Below are 23,343 nucleotides of genomic sequence, written 5' to 3' on the forward strand. Positions count from 1 at the left end.
TTGGACACCCCGAGTGCCAGTAGAGACCTCAGCCGGAGTATTCCACTGCTCCAGAGCAATGGAATGGTGCGTGCCCAGTGAGGGAGGCAAAGCAGCTCCATACGGGAGCCCAGCTCCCATCCTGCGATGCCCCAAAAGGAGGGTCCCTGGAGCAACATTTTGTCTCACCAGAGCATGAAAATCTTTAACCGAGGCTCTTGACGTGCTGGTGTGTAACAAAAATACAGATATAAATACGAGCCGTTGCCAAAATGCAACCTAGAAGCAGGAAAAGGGGAGCAGGGAAAGCTCAGAGCGATGGGGCCTGAGCTGTCCCAGGGTTCCTGTGCTCTATGGGCCCGGCAGGAGCTTGCAGAGCAGGTCGATGACAAGGGACGCGGGCTGCACAGCGTCGTACTCTGCAAACAGGTGGCAGAGGTTCTCCGAATCCGTCTGGCTTTTGGCCACGAACCCAAAGATTCTTTGAAAAGGGAAAGAGATTTGCTCAGTTTGCATCCAGGAATCCAAAGGAATCCGCTCAAACCAGCCCCAGCCACAGAGCAAAAGCCCAGCTCCAGCAATTCCACCTTGGCCCGCTCCCCAATCACGTTTACTTGGAAGCAAAAGACCCAGGAGAAGTGTTTCTGGCAAGGCTGTGCAGGGTTTCTTGAGCACAAGGTAGAGCCAGATATAAACTCACTTCCTGAGCCCAGAGCAAGCAAGACCCTGGGAAGGCTGATGGGCTTGGGCAGGAGCTTTCTGCACGGCTGGATGAGGAGAACTGGGCTTAGCCAAGCCTCTCATCAAAGCCTACAGAGCAAAATGCGCCCCGTGTCTCACCCTGCCACCACGTTAACTTTTATCACAGCCCCTCTTCATTTCTAAGCTTTGATCCTTTGCTGCTCTGCGCAGCTTTGCAATGCACCCACTGAAGAGACAGCATCTTCCCCCCCCCCGGTTTCCACCAGCACCCTGGGGCTGCTCTTACCTGGAGGACTTGCAGTACTTCTGCCACCTGAGGGGAGAACAGAATTGGGTTCACAGACTGGTTTTTAACCCAGCCCATCAGCTGCAAAGCCAAGGTTTATATTTAGCTAAACCACAGCACGTTAAGCCCGGGGCAGGGGCTGCACAGCCGGTGGGTGGGGATTACAAGTGGTGCAGATACAGGAGCCGTGGAGCACCCCTTGGACCTGCTCCCACTGGGATGGGAGCCCTCAGCCCATAACTCACTTTCTGTTCTCAGGGTCCATCCCACAGAACCTGATGGCAGCCAAGGGGTAGTGTCGCCTGAAGAACACCCTGCGGGAGGAGGAGGAGGAGAGCGTGGTGTTAGAGGAGGGCAGAGCTGACAGAAGAAACGGGTATCTCCAAAACTAAGCCCTGTTTGCACTGCTTTAGCTGCTGGGGATGGGGGTTTGGGGGGGGATCCTATTTCCTGGGGCTGCCACCAGGCTGATGGTGGCAAAGCTCTCGGGATGAGCCTGCTCCTGCCTCAAGCACAGCAGCATCGTGCCCTGCGCTGCAACAGGGGGGGGTCAAGTCCGCCCCTGCATTGCGACACGGGTTTGTGCTCGCAGGCCAGCTCTTGACGTGCTGCACATCAGCCCGTTGGCAGCCTGAGAGGCAAGAGCAGAGCCAGCTGAGCTCTGTTTCTCTCACCCATTGAGCTCTCCCTGCACCTGCCCACCCGTGAGCCCTCGGCTCCATCCTCACCCTCCCCAGGCAGCTCTTACTTCCTCTGGATGTCCGTCAGCGTCACCCCCTGCTCCGTCACTCGGAAGTGCACCAGGGTGGGTGTGGGCAGCGTCTCCAGCTCGAAGGTGCAGGAGATGGCTTTCTGGATGGCCGGGGCTCCCGTCAGCGTCTCCGTGCTCACCGAGTTGAGGTACAAGACGTTGCACACTGCAAGGACAGCACAGAGCCCTGCTCAGCGCAGCACCAGCATCTCACTGCCGTGTGCGGTGCTGGTCCAGTTTGGGGGGGGTCACAGGCATCATCCTGCGGCACCGGGCACACGGACGGGGGTCAGGTTTGTTTTGGTGGAAGCTGGAGATCTGGTGACTCAGAAATCCATCAGGAATTTATTTTGGTTTACTTTAATTCTTTGCGCTCAGAGTTTTAAAAGTCAAAATATTTCATTTCCAGTTCCTAAATGTCACATTTGTTTGGGATTTTTTTTTTTTCCTGTTTAGTGCATATTTCCTTTAATGAAAAGCAGAAATACCCTGAGCCAACGGAGGGCTGAAGCCAACCCTAGAACATGACTTTTTGGGCTGATTGAGCTCTGTAAAGGGCTGCTCTGGGTCAAACTGAACTTTCCAACTTGCCAACTTATTTTCCAGCATTTCCAGCTAAACAAAGTGGTTCCTGACTACGCCAGGATCCTCCCCATGGCCTCCTGCCCATCATCCTCTGCTCTCACCTGGAGAACACCCGCCTCTGCCCCCAGGCCTGGGGTACTGGTGGTGGAAGAGAAGCAAAGACCCTTCCCCATCCTGCTGTGTTGTTTCCATGTGCCTTCCATCAGCAATTTAACCAGCCCCAACTGTCCCATCCCTGTCCTAGAAACCCCAGATGTTCAATACCCATCGGTTCAATACAATTAGGAAAGGCTTAAAAATCCCAGCCTATCTAAACCTGTGGGAATTATGGGTCTTTCTTCAGCCTTGTGGCCTCAAGAACTGTGTTTTCACCATCCTGAGGACCAAAAGTCTCCTTTCTTTAAAGATACCAGGTTCCCCTGCAAGCCCATGATTTGAGGTTGTGCAGAAAACCTGCAGGTATCTGCAGCCTGGTGATAAAGGCAGGAGGGGACATTGGCAGCAGGTCACCCATGGGTGCTGGTGCAAAGACAGCTTCTGCTGTGAATGGTGCCCGAAGGAATGCCATAGAAAATAGAGCTTCTTGTTTAATAGGTAAGGATTAAAGCCCCAAGCACGGGCGCATGCCCAGAGCTGTGGCTATCACCAGCTCAGCTTTACCCTGGGGTCCTCCCCAGCTCCTTTCCTCACCAGCAGTCTTCTTCAGCAAGGCCAGGGTGGATTCCGGAGCACAGTCAGGGCTGTCTTCTCCATCAGCAAGATCTGCCCAAACAACAAGCAGGGGCACTGATGCGCAGGGAGCCCTGGATCACCACTTACCCTCCATTTCCCTCTCCTCCGATCTCCCCACTCCTCTTTTCCTTGCCCACCCTCAATAGTCCCCTGCTCCCCACAGCTTTGCTGAGCACCCTCCATCTGCAGCAGAAGCAGGTCACCATTGACTCGGGCTCAAGTCAGCTCTTGCAGGTCCCTGCTCCACCTCCAGCCCTACTGCAGGGGCACTGGGGTTCAGCCCCCTCCCCACTGCAGGACCTCACCCACCTCCCCAGGCTGGGGACTGCTCAGAGCAGCTCTCCTGTCCCCAAGCACCTACCTCGGGTGGGGATGCTGAGCTTGCAGGGCAGTGCCAGTGGCGTGATGGCATGCTGGTACACGAAGGCAGAGAGGCTCCCTGCAACACAGAGCTGGGAGTTGAGGGGTTGCTGATGCCCAAAACCTCCCACCCATGTGCCTCAGGCCCTCTACAGTGTCCCATGGAGCTCAGAAGGAAGGGGGGGGGTACTGAGTTTGACTATTTGGGGTCTCACGTGGGTTTTCCAACCTGCATCCCATGTTCCTGGTTTGGAGACTGCTTTTGAGGGCTTTTAGGGGCTTTTTGGGGGCTGCTGTGATTGATGGCAGCATCCTCACCGAAATACAGCTCCTCGCTGGCTCCTTTCAGGTGCACCCCTTTGGCAGAGGACTCGATGAGGAAGTGCCGGATGAGGTCACTGCTCTCATCGCCTGCAGGCGGGAGTGGAGACAGTGTCAGCACCAGCATCGGAGCCGTTTTCACCCCTGCCCTTCCTTGCCTGCCCCTGCCAGCTCCAGTGCATCCACCGTGCAACAAGTGCGGTGCCAGCCCCAGCACAGGGGTGCAACGAGCGCGCACAGACCCCGCCACTTGCATCTCTCATAGACAAGAGCAGCTTCTCAGCTTGCTGCAGTTTGAGTAGTTTCAGTTAAACCCTTGGCTTTCCCAGTGAGCCCTGTACCTGTCTGGCTGCCGGATGGAGACACGAGAACCTTCATGGCCAGCCCGAATGAGCCGCGGTACGACGTGCTGTCCCGCACCACAAACGTGCCTGGCTCCTTGTCCTTCAGCAGCTGGATCGCTGTCAAAGCACAGGAAGAGGCTCAGCCAAGCTAAACAGGTAGAACCTCCCCGGGTTGCTGATGCTCTCATGGGGAGTTGTTCCTCAGCAGCACGTGCAGAGGACACAGGCATCCCTTATGTGGGTACCAGATGTGGTGCCCCTGCAGAGTGAGGGACCTGGCTCGGTCCCATGGGTCCTGTGGTCCCAGGACAGAGTCAGCCCCTGCCCAGGCCATGCTGAGTGGCAGCACATTAGGAGGAGAAACTCTGTTGGAGTTAAGGGAATCACAAACGGGCTGTGTCACAGCCCATGTTTGAGTGGGCCCCTGGACCTGGGAGTGGGCATCAGTACACTTTGAATTGCCATCACTGAGTCTCCACAGGACCTCAGTGTGGGCACTGGGATGCTGCGGGGGTAAAGCTCCAGCCTGGGGAACAGGCAGCATCCTCCCAAGAGCAATCCTATGGAGGGGTTACCCCTGCAGAGACCCTTTGCTGCCTTACCTTGCTCCCTAGTTATGCTCGGCTTGAACCAGTATTTCGATGTGTCCATCACAAACTTCATGGTGGGCTGCCCAGCCCTGGGGGGACCTGCAAGAGACCGTGCAGCGTCAAGGACCTGACAGACTTCACAGCAGCCATCACCAAGAGGACAAAGCTCTGGCAAAGCGATTCCTCTTTCAGGCTGGCCGAGGTTGAAGGCTGTTGTTTTCAATCCTTTTGAGCAGAGCTTCCTCCCTGTGCCTCAGAATAATTCATTCCCCACGTAATTATCTCTCTTGGCAGGCTGTGATGGAGTGCAGGGAGGCAGCACATGGAATCCCCCAGCAGTGCCCATCTGCACAAGTCTACCAGCCCATGGGGATTTACACGGGCTGAGGATCTGACCCACAAAGCCCTCCTGCTATTCCCATAAGGGTCCCAATTAAAACCCTCTGCCCTGAGGGCTGCCTCTGCTGGTCTCCAGAGAACAATAGCCCCAGTGTTTACCCTTGAATGAGGGACCCTATGAGCTCTGGTATCTTTAGATGCCCTCCAGAGCAAACTGCTCTGGGCTCACAGACAAGCATGAAACAACACAATTGTGGTTGGCAGTCTCAGGTGCTATAAATAAGTGTACCCGCACCTCCTGGAGGGGACCCGAGTGTTTCTGCCTGCCGAGCAAAACACCGTGGTTAATGCAGGCTCATCAGCAAAGAGCTGGGGACCCCCGCAGAGCTCTGCAGCCTGGTGGAGATGCAGCGAGGCTCTCCAGCCCCAGCAAGGACCTCCTGTCCTTTATGTCTATGACCCATGGATAAACCAGAGTAGAGAACAGTGTTTGCTTCCCCTTTCCTGGCAGCTCCTGGGCTCTGCAGCTCCTTCCCCCCTCAGGCCTGCCCTATGGCAGGGAGGTGACTTACTGTCTGGGCTGCAGGAGAGTGCTGGTGCTGACAGCGCGGTGTTCAGGCCACCGAGCCCTGAGGATGGGCTGCAGGTGGGAGCAGGGACCTGCTTGACAGAGGCTGGGGGGGCCTTGGCCGGCCTGGAAGATGCATCCCCTTGTTCCAGGCACCCGTTCACCAGCAGCACCGGGATGTCGGCTGAGGAGCTGAGGATGGAGGGGGGGCAGCTGCTGGCCTGTCCCTTCTGGGATGGGGAGGTGCTGGCTTTGGTGGAGGAGTCTGCCCTGGGCTGGTGGGGACTCAGGCCAAAAGCTTCTCCCGAGTGAGAGGTGATGCTTGGGGAAGGTGGGCAGGGGCTGCCCAGAGAGCTGGCAGGAGACGGGCAGTCAGCGGAGAGGCAAGCAGTGGGGTGAGCATCCGAGTCGTCGTTGTGGAGTGAGTAGGTGCTGCTGCAAGGGGGACACAGAGAGCAGGGGGGTGCTTAGCTGGGATGCAGTGCACAGCGCACCCCAGGGACCACACCAGCCCTGTGGGGCATCGAGCCCCAGCCTGAGGAAGGAGGTTTTGGACCTTGGGACTTGGGATAACCACCCCGTGCCACTTCCATCCCCACCATCAGCCCAAGACCAGTTACCTTCCAAGGATGTAACTGGTGTCCGAGCCAGGGCTGGTGGAGAGCACGGACACCCGGCTGCTCCTCTGCTGAGCCCTCACCACGTGCACTGGCTTCAGCAGGTTGTCGAGGCCCGGGGAGGTGCCGGGGGTGCCGGGACCATAGGAGATGCTCTCGGTCCGGCACTGATGGGGCACGGCCACGCACTCGGCTGTGCTGCTGTGGGGTGGGGAAGCTGCAGAGGTTGGCCTGGGGCTGGATGGGCTGGAGAAAACCACGCTGCCACTGGTGCTGTAGTTGCCTCTGAGCCCCCCTTTTTGGGACAGGAAACCGTTGCCCTGGGGGGACCTCGAGAACGGGGTGCCCGAAGGGCTGGGGGAGCCCTGCAGCCGCTCGGGACACATGGCTCTGCCTGGCGTCATCTCTATGTACTTGATGTCTGCAGGAGGAAAGAGGAGGTCGTTACCAGCTCAGCGTGAATCAGGTTTGTTAGCTAAGCTCTGTGGCACACACATGTCCCTTCTTGCTATTCATTTTGGCTCTGATGCGCAGGCCCTGCAGGGTGCTGCGCCCCGGGAGGACCCCCATGGCCCAACGCTGTCTTCATTAAGATCCTGTGAGGGCTGATTTGATTCCTTCACAGACCCCAAGCCACAGAGACACCCCCCAGTGCTGGCAGGGAGGGGGGATACACACAGTCAGGTCTGACTGCGCAGACCCCCCCCATCCTGTACTGCAGCACCGGGGCCTGCAGAGACCTGCAGCCAGAGCAGGGTGTTTCCTCTGGCAGCAGCTCTGCTTGTACCTGACTCAAGAGAAAAACATGCGGCTGCTCCCCCAGCGATGGCACCGGGCTGGAGGGTGCCCACGGCAGCAGGCACGGGGCCCTGCGCACCCATTTGAGCACAGGGAGGGTGGCTCCTTGGTCCCCAGGGGCACCAGCAGCCAGGCAGAGGGAAGCCATGAGGCTGTAGGTGCCAGTTATGGCACCTGCTCACCCTTCCCTTCTCCCATCCTGCACAAGAGTACTCATTTCCAAGGCAGTTTCTGCGCCTGTGCCCTGCTGTGGGTTCCCTCGTGCTCTTCCATTCATGCTTGGGGCAGGCAAGGCACTGCCTCATCTCCTACCCCCTCTTTGCTCACCAATATCTGCATCTAGCAGAGCATCGCTTGCTCCCAGACCTTCAGTGCGATCTCAGGGACGGGACAAGGGGGTGCTGGCTGCCCATGGTGCATATCAGTCCCTGTGTGCCTTGAACAAGCTGTCTGAGCTAGAAGATGTCTTTTAGCAAGAGACACTCAGGCTTGATTCGTGTGCTCGCAGTGATGGTGAACTCATCACCTCCCCAGGGAGGCTGTTCCAGTGCTTAATCACCTCCACTGCTTCAAGCATGCTCCTTTCTAGTCTGAACGTGCCCGGCTCTGTTTTCAGCTCCTGGTTCTTGCCCTGCCATGGAGTTCAGGAAAGCTCCCCCTTCTTGAAGGTGTTTCTTGGAGGGAGAAAAACCCTTCTGCTGCAGCAATGAGAAGCTGCTCTTGCCAGCCCTGAGCTCCCTGGCAGCTGATGGTTTATGGTGTGCTGGGACCTGCTGGCCAGGGCAGAGCGGCTGCCCCTGGAACGCCAAGCGCTGCAGCCCCAGTTTCCTGCAAGGAACAAGCAGACCTCTAGGGCATAAAGCTGGGGGAGCAGGAAGAGCACAAGTCTGTACAAAAGTTACTCCCTGAGCCCCTTCTCCGCTCTGATCCCAGCGTGGGATCCGATGGGCAGAGCCGGAGGAGAGCTGCCGAGGAGGCGCTGGGTCAGGCTGCTCCCAGGGGGAATGCGGCTGGACCATGCGCAGGAAGGAGCCGGAACTGCAGCCTCCTGCCATGGGCAGGCAGCAGCAGCTCCTCCGGAGCCCGGCGGTTCTGGTGTCAGCATCAAACCCTTACAAGAAGCTCTTTTGGGTGCTTCTTGTCAATGTCGCCCTCAAAAGGGGAAAAGAAATGGGGATTTTAATTGCTCTTTAAAGAAATAACCGAAAAGCATCTGTGCGCTGCAGAGTGCTGCTTTGCTGCCCTCGCTCCTGCTTATCATAGAGCTCAAATATTTGCTCAAGACCTTGGCAAGGTTCTCAGCATCAAGGAGTGGCAGGAGTGTCACCAGCACGGAGCAGAGCTGTCACGCGAGCTGGGATGCTGTCCCCTTCTGCAGGAGCAAGCAAGTACCAGAGGGAGTTGGTGACTCTCATCAATGTGTCTCCAGCAGCTGTGCTGTTAAACCCCTCCTCATGGTTTCCACTAGAGCAGAACAAGCCCCTCTCATGGGCTCAGGGCACTGTCAGTCTCCTGCCACATCAAGTGACTGTGTCTGCAGGGAAGAAAGAACCTTAGGAAGAGCATCAGGCAGAAAAGGAGGGTGTGGAAGTGATTCGGGGGTGTTGTGGGGCCTCCCTTGCGTGGCCAAGGGGAGGAAAGGGAGGCAGGAGCCCAACAAGGTGAAGAGATGAGAACAAGGCTGGGCAGGAGGAGGTGGTGATGCGAGATGTGCAGCAGTTGGGAGTTTGTGTTAGACAGGAGGAGAGCTGTTAGAAGAAAAAGAAAGCTGAAGCGAGGCTTTTCCCATGAATCCGGAGCCAGATTCCCAGATGTTCAGTTCCACACCGGGAGCCAGATGCTCTAACCCACGGGCACGACACCGATACCTGCGGGCTGCTGGGGACTCCAGCCCTCGAGTGATGCCTGGGGGGGGCATCCCAAGGCCTCTGCAGCCAGGCTGAGGAGCCAAGAGCTGAACTTGCCCTTTGCCACAGTACTTTATCTACAAGGCCGCCCCTTCCATCCGAGTGGGAAGCGGGAATGCCTCTGCTCCACAATCAGCCGAGCCCCATGGCAATGCCTTTAACATCCTCTCCCTTGCCTTTCCTCTGGAAACAGCCCTGGGGACAGACTGTCAGGCTATTTCTAAAGACACAGACAGATAAAAAAGCTTTCCAGAAGCATGGAGACCGTATCTTTAGGCACCCAAACACATGGCAGAGCTGCCCCGAGGCGCAGCACAGCGCTTGCAGCAGCGTGCAGCGCACGTGTCACGCTGCGCAAGGCTGTTGAGCAGCTCACACACTGCACAGGAGCCGCAGGCAGGAGTGCTGGGGTCAGGAGCAGCACACAGAGCAGGGCTCCGGACTGCTGGGATGACAGAGGGGTGCTGCACAAGGGGTCACGTAAGGCACCCAAGCATGAGAGCAGGAAGAGGGGGTTGGTGTGTGCTGCTGATGCTCTGCCTCTTATACACCAGGTGTGCTGCTGGAGCAGCACAGGGGCTCTGGAAAAAGAATCTCCCTGGCAAAATGACTTTGGAACCTGTAAATGGGCTGGTTGGGCAATGACCGGTACCTTAGCCCAGGGCTCTGCAAGTCCGGCTCCAAGTCCTTGTGCTTCCGCGGGTCAAGTATGACCCGGAGGAAGGCTCTGCTGCCCTTGGGTAGAACCAGACTTCTGCTGCAAGGGGGAGCACGTCCGCACATCACATCCAGGGTCAATGCCTGTCCCTAATCACTGATGGCAATAACATGGATTAGGAGTTTTCCCCACCAGCTACAAGCCCCATTTCTAATGGGAACTGATTCCCCAAGCACAGAGGAACAAAGATCAGGCTGAATTAAAGGCTTCTTCCTGCAGATGGTTTTCACTACCTCTGAGCTGCACCAGCTCCACCACACTCCCAGCACCTTTTGCCTCACCTATTGCCTCTGGATCCTGTTTCTTGGTGGCAGCAGTGTCACCCTGAGGAGCAGCTTGGACTGCATCCTGCGCTGGCTTGCACGGGAGCGGCTGAAAGGTCGGATCGATTTCTAGGATCATCCTGTTGAGGCTCTCTATGTCCAAGGTAGGAGACCCCAGGCGAGCCTCCGGATCCGCACCGGGGCTCTCCTCCTCCTTTGGCTGATGCGCTCTCTCCAAAGGGGTCTCCTTTGGAGCCATGTGCTCAAACACAGGGTGGGCTCTGTAGAGCCCCCCATGGGGCAGCAGGCGTGTGTTGGTGTGCACCATGGCCGGCGGGTCAGCCCAGCCCTCCGTGGAGTAGTAGGGGCACTGCATGGGCAGCGCCGAGCAGCCCTGGTACCCGGCTGGGTGCAAGCTCTTGCTCTCCTCCCGTGAGGAAACGCACACAGTCTGTCCAACGCGCAGCACGTGGCTTCGTATGACCTGGGACATGCTTTGGCTTCCCGCTTTGATGGCTTAGAGTCCAAGGGAAATCTCCTCCTCGTCCTCCCCTCTTCCTTCTCTCCGCCAAGGACTTCGGACCCCTTCACTCCAGTCTCAAGCAGCAGAAGAATCTGAGGAATGCAGAGAGAGGAGCGGTTACACAGGCATGCCCCGGGCAGGAGCAGACTGCAGCGGAAAACTCTATGAAAACGGGGATTTGGAGCGCAAAGCTGGAATTCAGCTCATAAGCAAACAAGTCATCCCCTATTGCTTTTCCACCCCCTTCCAGCCCCTGCGCCCGCCGCCACCGTGCATCCGGGCAAGTGCAAGGGGGATTAATTCGCAACAGCTTGTCAGGAATCAAAGGCCTGAACGCTGCATTCCGCTCCATCTGCACGCTGCTTATTTTCCTGGGCAGGAATGAAGGATGACTCCAACAACAGCAGTGGGGGACCCTTGGAAGCCACCCGGAGCAGACAACGAGCCCGGAACCACGCAGGTCAGACCTGCCGTGGGCCATAGGGATGGAGCTGCTGCCAGAGCAGTGGGTGTACACTTAATTGGAGGGTTTATTTGGCTGGCACAATGCGAGCTGAGCCCTGGAAGCCTGTGTATGTGTCTGCTTTCTCTAGGAATCCGATTGCTATTAAATTCGGCATACTCCCTGGCTTTGCTTTAGATAGAAAGTATTCTCTAAGTCTCCAGTCCAAAAGACCCATGCCAGGAGCTGGGTTCCTCTGGGGGGGTTCTCAGACACTGTTTGGAGGTGGGGGAAGTCGTGCAACTGATCTGCAAACAAGTGGGGTCCCCCTCTGGCTGCTGCTCTCCCTCCTGCTCGTTGGCACAGTCAGCAAACCTCAGTGCCACCAACGTGCTGAGGGAGCCTCACTCTGCCTTAGGAGGAGGAAAATAAACCTGTCCCCCTTCCTACCCACCGGGGCAGCCAAACCCCGGCGTCTTGGTGCTTGGACATCAAAGCCAAGTACATTTCCCAGGATGCCAGATGCATGGGAACGTGCCCATCCTCTCCGGTCCTCAGGGAGGGCAGCACCGGTGGGGACCACAAAGTCAGAGCCAAAGGCTCGCTGACAGGAGTTAATGCTAGAGCTCAGGGCTCGCTCCTGCGTGCCCTGTGCGGAGCTGGTGTGTGATGCATACAAGCAGTGGGCTGCGCTTATCACGGTATTTGTCCTTTCCTGCATCAGCCTCGAAGCAGTTATTTGCTCTCCTATCTCGGGGTGATTAACTGTGGAGTCACAGGGCAGAGGCAGAGCCGTGGGTCCATCGCGCCGTGGGCAGGGCTGGCGCCGTACGTCATGTCTGCCGAGCGGTGACTAACTGCTGCGCTGGGCGAGGTGGCCCAGGGCAGGCTGGCTTTGCCCTCGGTGAATGCTATAACCCTGGAGAAGCTTCTCCTCTCGCTGCAGAGACACCCAGAATAGCACACGCTCGCTGAGGTTAGTGCGTTAGAAGCAAAAGCACTGCTGCTGTCTGCTGGGTGAGCGGCTGAGTCACCCCCGTTAACACGCTCTAAAGAGCAAGGAGAGGTTTTTAAGGACTGCAGGAAGCGAATAAATACTTCAGCCCCATTTAGAATCCTGCCCAGACCCCACTGTGTCTCCTGGGCCTCTTGAGAGATGTTATTTAGAGGACCAGCAGGCTGGCGCAGAAGAAAGGCTCAGGACAAGGACGTGTCCTGCACCAAGACCTGTGCTGCAGGAAGGAAAGCACCTCTGGGAGGCAAGTGCTGTGCCTTTAGCTGGGAATCAGCCAGGCACATGGCATCTCTGAGTTGGAGCTAACCAATACTACAGCTGGGACAGACACAGCCCCTCCAGGCATTTGGGGTCTGCAAGCCAGCTCTGTCCCATCCTGATGGGAGATGACCAGAGCCTGGAGCAGGTTATCCCTATGGAGTGCCAGCTGGGATCTACCAGAAAACGGGTGGGAAGAGCTGGACCTCAGGGGAGCTGCCATCAGCACAGGTCCACGCTCTGCCTGCTTCTGGTTCCCTGCCTTGGAGCACGTATGTGCCAGGGTGCCACAGGCGATGCTGCGAGGGGTGCAGCGCAGCGCAAGGCTTGCGGAGAGCGTTTGTCGAGTATAAAAAGAAGAGTCATTCCAGGTCAAAAGCACAAGTGAGATGGAGTGAAAATTGGATTCTCCCCCGGGGACAAGAACTGCCTGGCTCCAGTCAGCGTCCGCAAGACAAGGCTGGTTTTAATTTAAGTAGGTACAGAAATAACGTGCAGTATGCATGAACCGGGACTGTCAGGGGGTTCCAGGAGCATGCACGCAACAGTTTCCCTCCTCTCTTGTACTCCTGCCCTGAGTTTTTGATCCGTCTCGTGCCAGAAGGAGCCTCCAAACCTCATTTCCCTTCCCTTCTCTGGGTTAAACCCTCCCAGGCTCCTTGCAAGAGCCCTGAGCCTCACATGCAGGCTCTTGGGCTCGGAGGAGCCAAAGCAAAGGGCTGGGATGAAGGAGGTTAACGACAAGGTGGCTGCTCACAACCAGCCCATGGCATGTCTGTGCTGTGGGGCCCAATGCACCAGCGCTGCAGCAGAAGCATCGCAGCCCTGGCAGAGTTCACCCAGTGCTGCAGACGTGCCTTGCAGGGCTTGGCTGGGAGCTCATCTGAGCCTGAGAGCGTTCCCTGGCTGCACAGAAACTCGGGGGGAAGGAGAGCATTTGTTTGGGCGAAGACAAGGCCAGCACAGGCAGAAATGGAAATAAGCTTGCCATGAACACATCTAGACTGGAAATTACAGAGCTCCTGCTTCTGGAAGCAGGCTGCGGAAAGGAATCCCCCTTCAGATGAAGGCTTAGACGGACACGCTTATAAAGGCACTTGGCGGGGCAGCTGCTTACCCCACCAAGACACCCAGCTTGGCGAGGCAGGATTCAGCCCAGTAACCCCGGTCCTTATCGCCTCCTCCAGCCCAGCTCGGGGGGCAGACCCTGCTGTGATAACCCAAAGCCCCCCCCCCGATGTGCAAAGGGGCTGCCAGCACTGGGGCTGGAACGGGAGCACCCGTGTGGGGCTGCAGGAGGTGGGAGCTGGGTGCCCTTGGGCCAGGGCTGTGCCAGGCACACCCTGGTGCTCCCTAACAGCCCATTGCCTTTGCCAAGCCCTCTAGGCACAGCCCAGCCCAGCCAACGGCCACGTGTGGTGAGCCCCATGGATCCCCCATAGAGCAAAGCGCCGTCGGTGGGAGCACAGCGAGACCCCCAGCTCCAGCTCTACCCAGTATGAGCCAGGACACAGCCTTGTTCCCCGTCTGCTCAGAGACCCCAGCACAGCAAACCCAGCTGCACCAGGAAGAGTGGAAGGAGCTGCTGGGACACCCAAGATTTACAGGGCTCATTACACCCAGTTTAACCACGGGGAGGGCTGCAGGGTGACTTGCCTGGATTAGCAGGTCGTGCTGATGAGGGAGAGGATAAGGGTTCCCATGGTTATGCTGTGTTTTGCCCACAGAGCAGGGAGTGCAGCGGTATCGCACAGCAAACACCAATATACCTCCAGCTACAGCGGGTTCCAGCACCTCTGGAGCACGAGGCAGCTGAGAGGGGTGACGGTCAGACAAAGCCAGCTCCCTCCTTGCTCAAACAAGAACTAGTTAGGAGGTCCAGCAGCCAAAAGAAGCCTTTATGAAATCCCTGACAGCTTCTTGGTATTCGATCAGCCCCCGGAGCCCCACGATGGGGCAGCATCCGTGTGGCCATTGCCAAAGGGGGACTTGTTGCTGGGGCAGGGAGAAGCACTGCAACACAGCCCGGCAGCAGCAGCCAACCTCCTGCAGCGATCCCCTGCCAGCAGCCCCAGCGCATCCTTGTTTAGCAACATTTCAGGCTTGACAGGGTCTCCAGGGCTTTGGATGAGGAGGGTTATTTGCAGTGTCGAAACTGCTCCTCTCCCGCTGCCGTGTTCCCTTTTCCTCTCTCAGGATGGCTCTTTCCCCTTTGGCAAGAGCTTGTCTGGGTAGGAGACAAGCACCATCCCTGGGAGAGGTCCCAGCGCAGCCAGGAGGGGTTTGCCTCCAGCTCTTTGCAGGCTGGGCAGTGGGCACGGGAAGCAAGAGCATTGGGCAGCAAGAGGAGCTTTGGAGGAGGGTGTGTGTCCAAAATTAGACTAAGTTAGCTAATCCTAGGAGCATCTGAGATGAGTTACAGGAATATGAGAGCTCTCAGTCACACCAACAAGCTCCTCGGAGCACCAGCCTGGGTTGCTCCCTTCTGATACCACAGGCACATCTCACCTCCCTTCCCACATTAGGCTGTATAATGACAAGGGAAGCTGCAGCGTTAGGGAAGCTGTTTCCCTGCATTTCAGAGGTGCCAAGGGAATGGAAAGGATGGGAGCTGCTGTACAGAGGCTCTGCAGGTTCTCAGTGTTCCAGAAGAACACCGTACAGCAGCTCTCCCCCACGCACATCCCCTCAAGTGTACAGCACTGCACCCCAGGGCTTGAAACCTTATGAAGCCACAGACCATGCTCCATGCTCTTCTCTGTGGTGCAAGGGACAAACAGCACAAGGTGGGACTCGATGCTCTTCCTCCCCTCCTCAGAAATCCATCTTCCTGCCCATACATCTGCCTGCGCAGCCCTGTGTCTGCAGTGCTCCTGGCTGGAGCTTCCACAGGACGACCCTGATGTTCTGCTTCTCTCTTAGGCAAGGATGGATCCCAGGACCTTAGCTGTGGTTTCACAGCATCTCTTGACACTGACCCGAGCCACCGTGCTGTGGCTTTACTGCCAGTGGCTTAAGAAAGTACAGTGATACCAAATAACCTCGACAACGCACTGCCTCTGACTTCTTGCTACCACGTGGCATTTTGATTGCCTTGGACTCTCAACACTTCACCACACCACAAAGCCCTGTGTACACACAGAACGTGCTCTCATTGCCTCCTTGATATGGGCTGAATTCACTTCAGAGTGAGTGGAGCACCTCGCACCACTGGTACAGCAAACATCATGGGAAAGCTTCAAGCTCTGCGTGAATCAGAAAGGCAATTGCTACCGAATAAAACCCATTGAAGACTGAGGAAAGCCCCAACCCTCTACCCAAGCAAAAAGCATAAGCCCGTGGCACTTCCCACAGAACATCCAGCAACATTCCCCACCCAGGATAAACAGCCCTTGGTCTCTCTGCCAGCCAGCAGCGTTGTTCAGGCAGGAACAACCATGTCTTGGCTTATTCAAGATCTCTGCAGCAGATTTCTCCCAAGGCACAGGAATAAACACCAGTTAAATGCAAAGCAGCAGAAGAAGAAAGAGGAGCGATGGAAGAGAGGAACGGATACAAGCTGCAAACAACATTAGCATGGAGGATGGAAGGAGAGAGCTGGAAAGGCAGATACGGCCCCTGAAGCAAGCACTCAGCAATACCTGCGCTGCAGCCGCTTGTCCCCTCTCCTGCAGCAACACCTCCAACAGCACCTTGAGCTCTTAAACTCAGCACAAGGGTGGGTCCGTGAAGGACTCGGTCCTCTGGGAGCCTTGGATTTAATGGGAGCCCAGTCCCTCCCACCTGGGCTGAGCTTCGCTCGCCGCCCCTCTGTGCACTGGGTGCAGCCCTGCTCTGGCCAGGTGGGATGCAAGAGGGAAGATCCAGGGGATGGGATACAGCTGGAGCATCCAGCGCATGGGCACAGCACAGCCCGAGGCAGAGCGACCCGGATGAGCTGCTCAGGACTTTCAGCTGGTGCAGGGCAAGGTAACTGCTGGCAGCAGCTGAGGGTTTGATGCTGCCATTGACAGCCGTGTCCATGAGGTCCCACCCGGGTCAGCAGTAGCCCAAAAACCAGCCCCCAGCCATGGCATGGGCCCCTCACAGCTTGTGGAGGGAGAGCAGACAGGGACCGGGCTTCAACCTCACTCTCTGGCCTGAAACCCTTGTCTTGATTCAGCCTCTGCTGAAGTGCAGCAGTGAAGTGCAACCATCTTGACTCATGATGCTCCTTTGTGTGTTCGAGCCCCCTGATTTACCCCAATGCCAGGAAAGTCCCAAGTACCTCAGCCAGCTCATGCCAGCATTGGGAAGGGGTCCTGTGACCTTTTGTTATTCCTTTACCTTAGTTGCATCCATTTATTTTCATGGGTGTGGAGAGAGAACAAGCTCCATTTGGAGCATCGCAATTGTGGTGTCTCCCTGCTCCTCCTCGGTGCAGAGGGCACCCACAGAGCTGTCATCGGGAGGAGCAGCCTGCGAGGTTACAGCCTGGCCCTGTGTCACTGCCTTGGTGGCAAAGGCGCTGCCTCACAGGGTGAGATGGGTCCAACTGGGTGCAAAGGGGAAGAAATGATCTCCCATCACATCTGGCTAAAGGGCGCCTATAGCCTTCTAAGGCTGTTCTGGCCTGAGCTAAACCAAGCCCTGGGTCTGCCCACACCCTCAGCACGTTATCTGCTGGCGCATTAACGGGGAGCTGATTCAAGAGTGTATTTAAAGGCAACTGTGCCTCTAAGTCCCTGCTTGTGCAGTGTCCGTCGCTGAGCAGCCCGGCCTGAGTGCTGCGTTCAGCATTCCCACGTTGGGAACGGAGGGGAATAAATAATCCCCAGCCATCCACATTTTGGATGGCTGTGCGTTTTGGCTCAAGGGTTTCTTCCAGTTTCAATGGGCACAGAGCCACGCGGCAGCCTTTGAAATCCCACATGTGAAATGCCCGTTTTCGGGGGAAATGCCTATTCTGCTCCCAAAAATGCTCTGTGCTGGCGGCAGCGCTGCCACACGGCGGAGGGACGCTTTGAAACAGCCGATTTTATCAGGAAAGACACCATATAAACTCCCTTCCTTTCAATTCCTTGATCTCACTTTACAATCTTTCCAACGTTTCATTTATTGTTGGCGGTTGTTTCTTCCTTTCCTTACATCCCTGGAATTTACAGTGCTCCATGCTGCCAGCACAGCCCCTTTCCTGCTGCAAGACTGAAGAGGGGAGTGAGTGATCTCCCAGCAGCTTTCCTTTTTCCTGGCTGGTAAAATTCCCCATTGATGGGGGACCTGACAGGCAGTGTTTGCAACCTGGAGGACGCTCAGTACCGCTGTTGCTGCACACACGCAGCATGAGGCTCCAGCTGGGAGCAGGCAGTGTTGGGAGACCAGGATCTGTGTTAGGTTGTAGAATCACAGACTCATAGAATGGCTCGGAAAGGATCATAAAGCACCTTCAGCTCCAACCCCTGCCACGGGCAGGGACCCCTTCCACTGGAGCAGCTTGCTCCAAGCCCTGTGTCCTTGAGCACTGCCAGGGATGGGGCAGCCACAGCTTCTCTGGGCACCCTGTGCCAGTGCCTCAGCACCCTCCCAGGGAAGAGCTTCTGCCTAAGAGCTCATCTCAGTCTCCCCTCTGGCAGGTTAAAGCCATTCCCCTTGGCCTGTCCCTACATCCCTTGTCCCAAGCCCCTCTCCAGCTTTCCTGCAGCCCCTTCAGGCACTGGAGCTGCTCTCAGGTCTCCCCTTCAGGAGCCTTCTCTTCTCCAGGCTGCCCCAGCCCAGCTCTCTCAGCCTGGCTCCAGAGCTCCAGCCCCTGGATCATCTTTATGACCTCCTCTGGACTTGCTCAAGGCTGAGCCTCTACACTGTTCCCTGAGCTCTGCAGCCCTGGTAAGATAAACCCTGTGTCAGCAGGATGGAGCGTGTGGTTCAGGGTTGAGCACATCCCAGAGCGAGCCTGCGCTGGACCACCCTGTCCCACCGCCCCAGCTCCAGCCCGTGGCTGCTTCATGCCTCGTTAGCCAGAAGGTGCTGAGCAGCCAGATTTGGTGATGCAAAGCTGCTTGCTGCGTTCTAACATCCCGTCCCGTTCGCCCCGGGCCTGAAGGGGCCTCTCAGCCCCGGCCTGATGCAATTCCTCTTCAGAGGGTATTGGATTGTTACTGCTGTTGGCACTGACAGAGCCAAACTGAAATCCTGGGTTGGGTTTTGAGCATTGCTTTCAGTCTGCAGCACAGGCTTTCACGTCTCAGTGCTTTTCCATCTGCGTTGTGTAAGCCCCTCGGAGGTGTCCTGGAGGGACCAGTTGCTATAGAAAAGGGCTTGTTTGTTGCAGTGCCGGCCACCTCCTCGCCAAGTGCTGAAGCAAACACGATATTGCAAGACCCCTCTGAAAAAAAAACCATCATTTTCCTCTGGCTTTGACTTTGCTGCTTTTGCAGGGAAGCCAAGATGCTCCGTAGCTCCTTTACCAAGCCCTTGCACCTCCGTCCGCATGGGAGATTAACAGCAATAAACCCACGAGGTGCACTGGGGGCCCTGCCAGCACAGCAGCGTGTTTTGCCCTGCCCTGATGGATCACTAACCACAGCCTGTCCTGCCCAGGTGTGAAAATGGGCTTGCACTAGGGCTTGTTATCCCAGTCACAGCCTGGGTTCAGTGGATTTACGGAGGATGTTGTGTATTTGAGCAGCAGCGTCTGCGCACTGTGAGGGTGTGCTGACAGAGCTGGAAAAATCCCACTGTGGACAAGCCTCTGCCTCCTCCTGGGTTTCCCCACCCCGAAGGCCCAAACATGATTAACAAACAACCTATCCTAAGAGTCTTACATAGCTGTGCAGGTGGAGAAAATCACGGTAAGGCAGCTCCCCCGAGGTGGAATGGGATGGTGGAAAGGTGGCAGGGGCTGTTTGCAGATTGGCATTCCCAACAGGAGCAGGCTGCTCCTCCAGGTCCCTGTGAGCACCCCATGGCACATCCGCAGCAGAATCCTCTGCCCCCACCTCTGCTGGTAGCTCTGTCTCCTCTTCTCAACTAAAACGGACCCGCCTGTGCAGCGCAGATCTCTCCAAGCATGGCTCTACCTGGGATGTGCTTATGAAAGACCAAGTATTGATTTGACAGCTGAAGCACCCCAAATAAAACCCGTGAGCTGGCCCCAGCACCTGCTCTGCCCCATTGCCCTTCAGCAATGCTGTGCCCCATGTCCTGTGTTAAGCACTGAGGCCACCTCCCTCCCATCACCGGCTCCAAGCCTGGCACTTGAGAAGTGAATGGCTCAGTGCCTCAAGCTGCAGAAGTGACTGAGCAGTGCATCTGGGCAGGAAGCAGACTGCTGCTCTCTTCTTCCTCCCTCCTCCTCCCCACCCTCCAGCCTTCCTCCCTCCTCTGGGGCCTTCAGAGATGAAGCAAACATGATATACACTGGAATACCTACTTGAAGAGCCGCAGAGGGCTCTGACCTGCCTAGAATCGATGGCACAACTGCCATCAACAGAGCAAGTCCAGGCAGCTCCCAGGGAAACCTCTGAGGGATGCCTGACCGGCTTTGCGCTTGGATGGACCTCAACCTGCCCACCAAGCAGCACAGGGCAGGGGAGAGGACCACAGGCACTCACTGAGGTCTGGAATTAGGTCCTGCTGCCACCTCCAAACACCCCCAGAGGCATCCTGAGCCCTTCTTTTGGGTCCTGTGGGCACAGCGGGTAGCAGTGCTCAACAGCACTGAGCCCAGAGCATGCAACAGCACTCGTGATGCTGTGAGCCGCGCAGCACAGGGGGCATGAGGACAGATGGATGCTGAGGAGGCAGCTCTTCACACTCCACTGACCCTGGCACTGCGGGGCTCATTTTAACTGCTACGTGTGCGCTGCAGAGACCTCAGTGCTTCCGAAGCCTCCGCCAGGTGAATCACCCTTGGGCTTGGAACAAGCAGCACCGGGAGGGTGACGAGGCCCTTCGATTCCCCCAGGGGGATGTTAATCAGCCTCCTCTAACCGAGAGAAAGCACCTTTTGTTTCCTACACCTTACAGTTACGATTTTCATCTGCTCAAACGCAAGCCAACGTGGAAGCCACACCGGAGCATCAGTGAGTCAGTGGCAGCCACGAGCCAGCGAGGGAAGGGGTGCCCTATGGGGTGCCCCAACCCAACAGGGTGTCTGTGCAGGAGGGAACCAAGGAGCAACCGCTGTGGCCTGCAGCGTGCCAGAGGCTGCTCCATGGACCTGTCGGCACATGCCGGGTGGTGCGAGGGCTTCGGCAGCCGGCGAGGGGAAAACCACTGACGTCAGTGAGATGGGATGAGGTGCTGCTGCTGCCCTGCATGGCAAAGCTGAGGCGGCAGCACCTCAAGGAGTTCCCTCGTGTGGAGGTGGAGCGCTGAGAAAGCACCTTTGTTGGTCAGCGCTGTGTGGCAGCACCGGCGGTCTCCGATGTGCTGAGGAGCTATGGGCAAGCCCCAAGGAAGGTTGGTTCTGGAGGCCCCCTGCCCCAAAGGGGTGCTCAGCACATAACAGCCTCCTGAGCCCCTGTCAAAGGCTCACCTTGGATTTCTCTGGGGTGTTTTCTCAGAGGCTGGGGACATTAAAGCCGGTGAAAGAGCCCAGGACAGCATCCTGCAGCGTGCATCTGAGGCTTGCGTTTTGCTCTCAAAACAGCACCTAGAGACTGGATTCTTCTTTTCTTCGTGTCCCTTTTCCTGAGGCAGCTTTTAACGGATCATTTCCAGTGAGGAAACCTCCCATGGGGAGTAGATGCCTCCACACTGCTGTGGTGAGGGGTGATGCAGGGAGCTGGCAGCGCTGGTTGTGCCATGTGGTAGCAGCCATCCGTCAGCTGAGACGTCACGGTCCAAAACTTTCCTTGGAAAGATGCTTTTAGGATCCACCCCGGAAACAACCGTGAGCAACCCCGCTCACTGATGTAAGGCACTGAATGAATCACGGAGCCACCTGCCTCCCCACCACAGGCGTATTTTAGCCTGTGCCAAGTGACACCATCACCCTGCAGCTTGTCATCACAGACTGGTGTTGGCCCTGCAGGCCAGCAGAGTCCTGAGGGATGCTCATGTGGGGGGTTGGAGGGGGTTCTGCACGCTGGGGCTCTCCACTGCCAGAGGATCTTCCCAGTGCCTGTGCCAGACACCTCACATCGACTCAATAGGGCCAGCATGGTGTGAATGCACATGGCCATGGGCTACGGGAGACCTTCCCCTCCTCTCTTGTTGCCACAGCAGAGTCCCTGGGACTCTGTTTCTCTATCCACCAGTCCCCATGTGCTGCCCTAAGCTTTGCTCCCAGCCAGCCAGAGCCACAACATGGATGGACACCTCCAAGGAGCACGTTAGCAATGGTTCCGTAGGCACTTTCACTGTCCTGGATGTCCTGTGGAGATGCTGCTTGGGAAAGAAACACACTTGGAGCCATTCCAGTAAGTATCAGTGCTAAACCCTGGGGGTCTCCAGAGGGGACTGTGCTGCTCACGCCCAGGCAGCAGGACCTGTAGCATGGGTGCGCTGTGCACAGAGCCTGATGGCGCATGCACCCGAGATGAAGGCATCTCCACCTGCCTGCGTGCGCGCTGGGCTGCGCTCCAGTGAGCCCTCAGCAGAGGCAGGGCTGCAGGAGGGAGATGGTGACCTCTGAGCTGTAGCTGTTGACAGCTTTCCACTGTCCACTGACAGCTTTCCACTGTCCACTGACAGCTTTCCACTCCATAATCACGGAGAGGTTCTGGTCCCCAGGGGAAGAGATTTGCCTGAGGTCCGCGGTGGGTGGCAGAAGATCAGGAGATGAGACCCAGCTCTTCCCACTTGGCCTGGGCTGTCCGAGCCGCCCCCGAGCCGCATTTGAAACTAACACCATCAATTTTCCCTTCTCCGGGAATGAGGCTTCTGCAACCTCCGGGCAGGGAGCCGTGAAACAGCCTTTGTCTTGGAGCTGGCGTCTTTGTTATCAAGGTGAAGCCAAGGAGAACAATTGCTTTCCACACTTGCTTTTCCTCTCCACAGTCAGCCTTGTTTGCTCATGCTGCAATGCCCTAAGCTGATAGGGCTTGGCAGTTCAGGTAAATTGCACCATATTTGTTCAACAGAAAAACCTGTAAACCCTCCTGGAAGCAGGGAGTGGGTTCTGGGCACAGCCAGCAGCGTTGATTACAGCTCTGATTGCTACCAGGAATGAGTAGGAATGAAAGAAGGGATGGACAGGAAGGGGAAAGGTAAAGCCAAAGTGTACGGAGGGCCTCCGGATGGGTGCAGCTGCAAAGGGCTGGAGAAGAATAGGTTGGTTAATGCTGGCTTATGGGAAGAAGTGGGTAAGGATGGTGAGAGGTGAGAATCATTCGGAGCTGGAGGACTGCCAGGGGCTGTGAGTGGGACAGGGCAGTGCTGAGGGTGTGCAGCTGCCTCTGCAGCTCTGCACCGTTTCTGTCTTACAATGGGTAAAATCCACTGAGATCTGTAGCAGCCCTTGAGGAGCTGAGGATCAAACCCTCTCTGCAGCTGTTCCCAGGCTTCAGGAGAGCAGGAATGTCCTCTCAGGGTCTGTTTCCCACATGGAGCCACACACTGGCTGTACCCAAACCACTCATGTGCTACCTGCAGAGTGGCATCTTCTCCTCCATCCCTCATAGCCTGGGCATGCATCACTGCATCAGGGCTTCCCAATGTGCTGGCTGCACTTCTGTCTGCAGCCCAGGGGAGCAGCTGGGCTGGCAGGGTGGGCTCCTGTGTGGCTCACATTCCAGGGACCCGGAGACAATGAAAGCACGGTTTGTCTGATTGGGAGCATTGCAAAGGGCTGACTCACAGCTGCTGACACTTGTCATGCTGCAAGAGCATTTTGATATTTATGGAAGGCTGTTCACATCCGCAGCGCAGGGTACAGGGGGGCTGAATGCTCCGCGTGCCTTCCCCATGCCTCAGCCCTGGCCAGCACTGCCCTTGCCTGCGCCTGGGCTCCCAGGCTGGAAATGCTCTGGCCCTGCTCTGCCCATCAGCCCCACTGTGGGCTCCAGGCTGGGCCATTGCTCAGTCCTGGCCAAAGCCCTCAGTAGAGTCCTGTCCGTCCCTGTCCCACGTGCTTTTGGTGCAGGGATGCGAAGGGCTCTCCAACGGGGATACTGGGCTGTGGTAGTGATAACTGGGTAGCAGAGACAGCTCACAGCAAAGCACTAGTGCCCCCGAAACCCGCTTTGCAGGACTAGCAAGTGCCTGTCAGACACAGGCACTTGGTTTGGATGTTGGAAACCCCATCGCTACGTCTCTTTCGAGT

General features: G+C 56.9%; 1 protein-coding gene across 1 annotated transcript; it reads right to left on the minus strand.

Annotated features, from left to right (window-relative positions):
• Positions 1 to 15,907, minus strand: TNS4 (tensin 4). Its single transcript, XM_057406061.1, has 13 exons — positions 15,740 to 15,907; positions 9,879 to 10,475; positions 6,178 to 6,595; positions 5,562 to 5,992; positions 4,663 to 4,749; positions 4,058 to 4,177; positions 3,714 to 3,806; positions 3,397 to 3,474; positions 2,994 to 3,065; positions 1,716 to 1,884; positions 1,213 to 1,281; positions 968 to 994; positions 1 to 460 (listed from the first exon to the last, which is right to left on the minus strand). The coding sequence occupies exons 2-13, from the start codon at positions 10,351 to 10,353 to the stop codon at positions 331 to 333; spliced, it is 2,169 nt and encodes a 722-aa protein (XP_057262044.1). The 5' UTR covers positions 10,354 to 10,475; positions 15,740 to 15,907; the 3' UTR covers positions 1 to 330.
• Between the last annotated feature and the right edge of the window lie 7,436 nt (positions 15,908 to 23,343).

Source organism: Pezoporus wallicus, unplaced genomic scaffold (genome assembly GCF_028554395.1).
Source record: "Pezoporus wallicus isolate ANWC-B61680 ecotype Strahan unplaced genomic scaffold, APGP_CSIRO_Pwel_v1 contig_14525, whole genome shotgun sequence".
Lineage (NCBI taxonomy): Eukaryota > Metazoa > Chordata > Aves > Psittaciformes > Psittacidae > Pezoporus > Pezoporus wallicus.

Coding starts and splice junctions, on each gene's coding strand:
- TNS4 (XM_057406061.1), bottom strand. CDS start 10,353: ATGTCCCAGGTCATACGAAGCCACGTGCTGCGCGTTGGACAGACTGTG. Junction 6,596..9,878: donor ACAGGATCCAGAGGCAATAG/GTGAGGCAAAAG, acceptor TTCCTCCTGCAG/ACATCAAGTACATAGAGATG. Junction 3,475..3,713: donor CAGCGAGGAGCTGTATTTCG/GTGAGGATGCTG, acceptor TCTGTGTTGCAG/GGAGCCTCTCTGCCTTCGTG.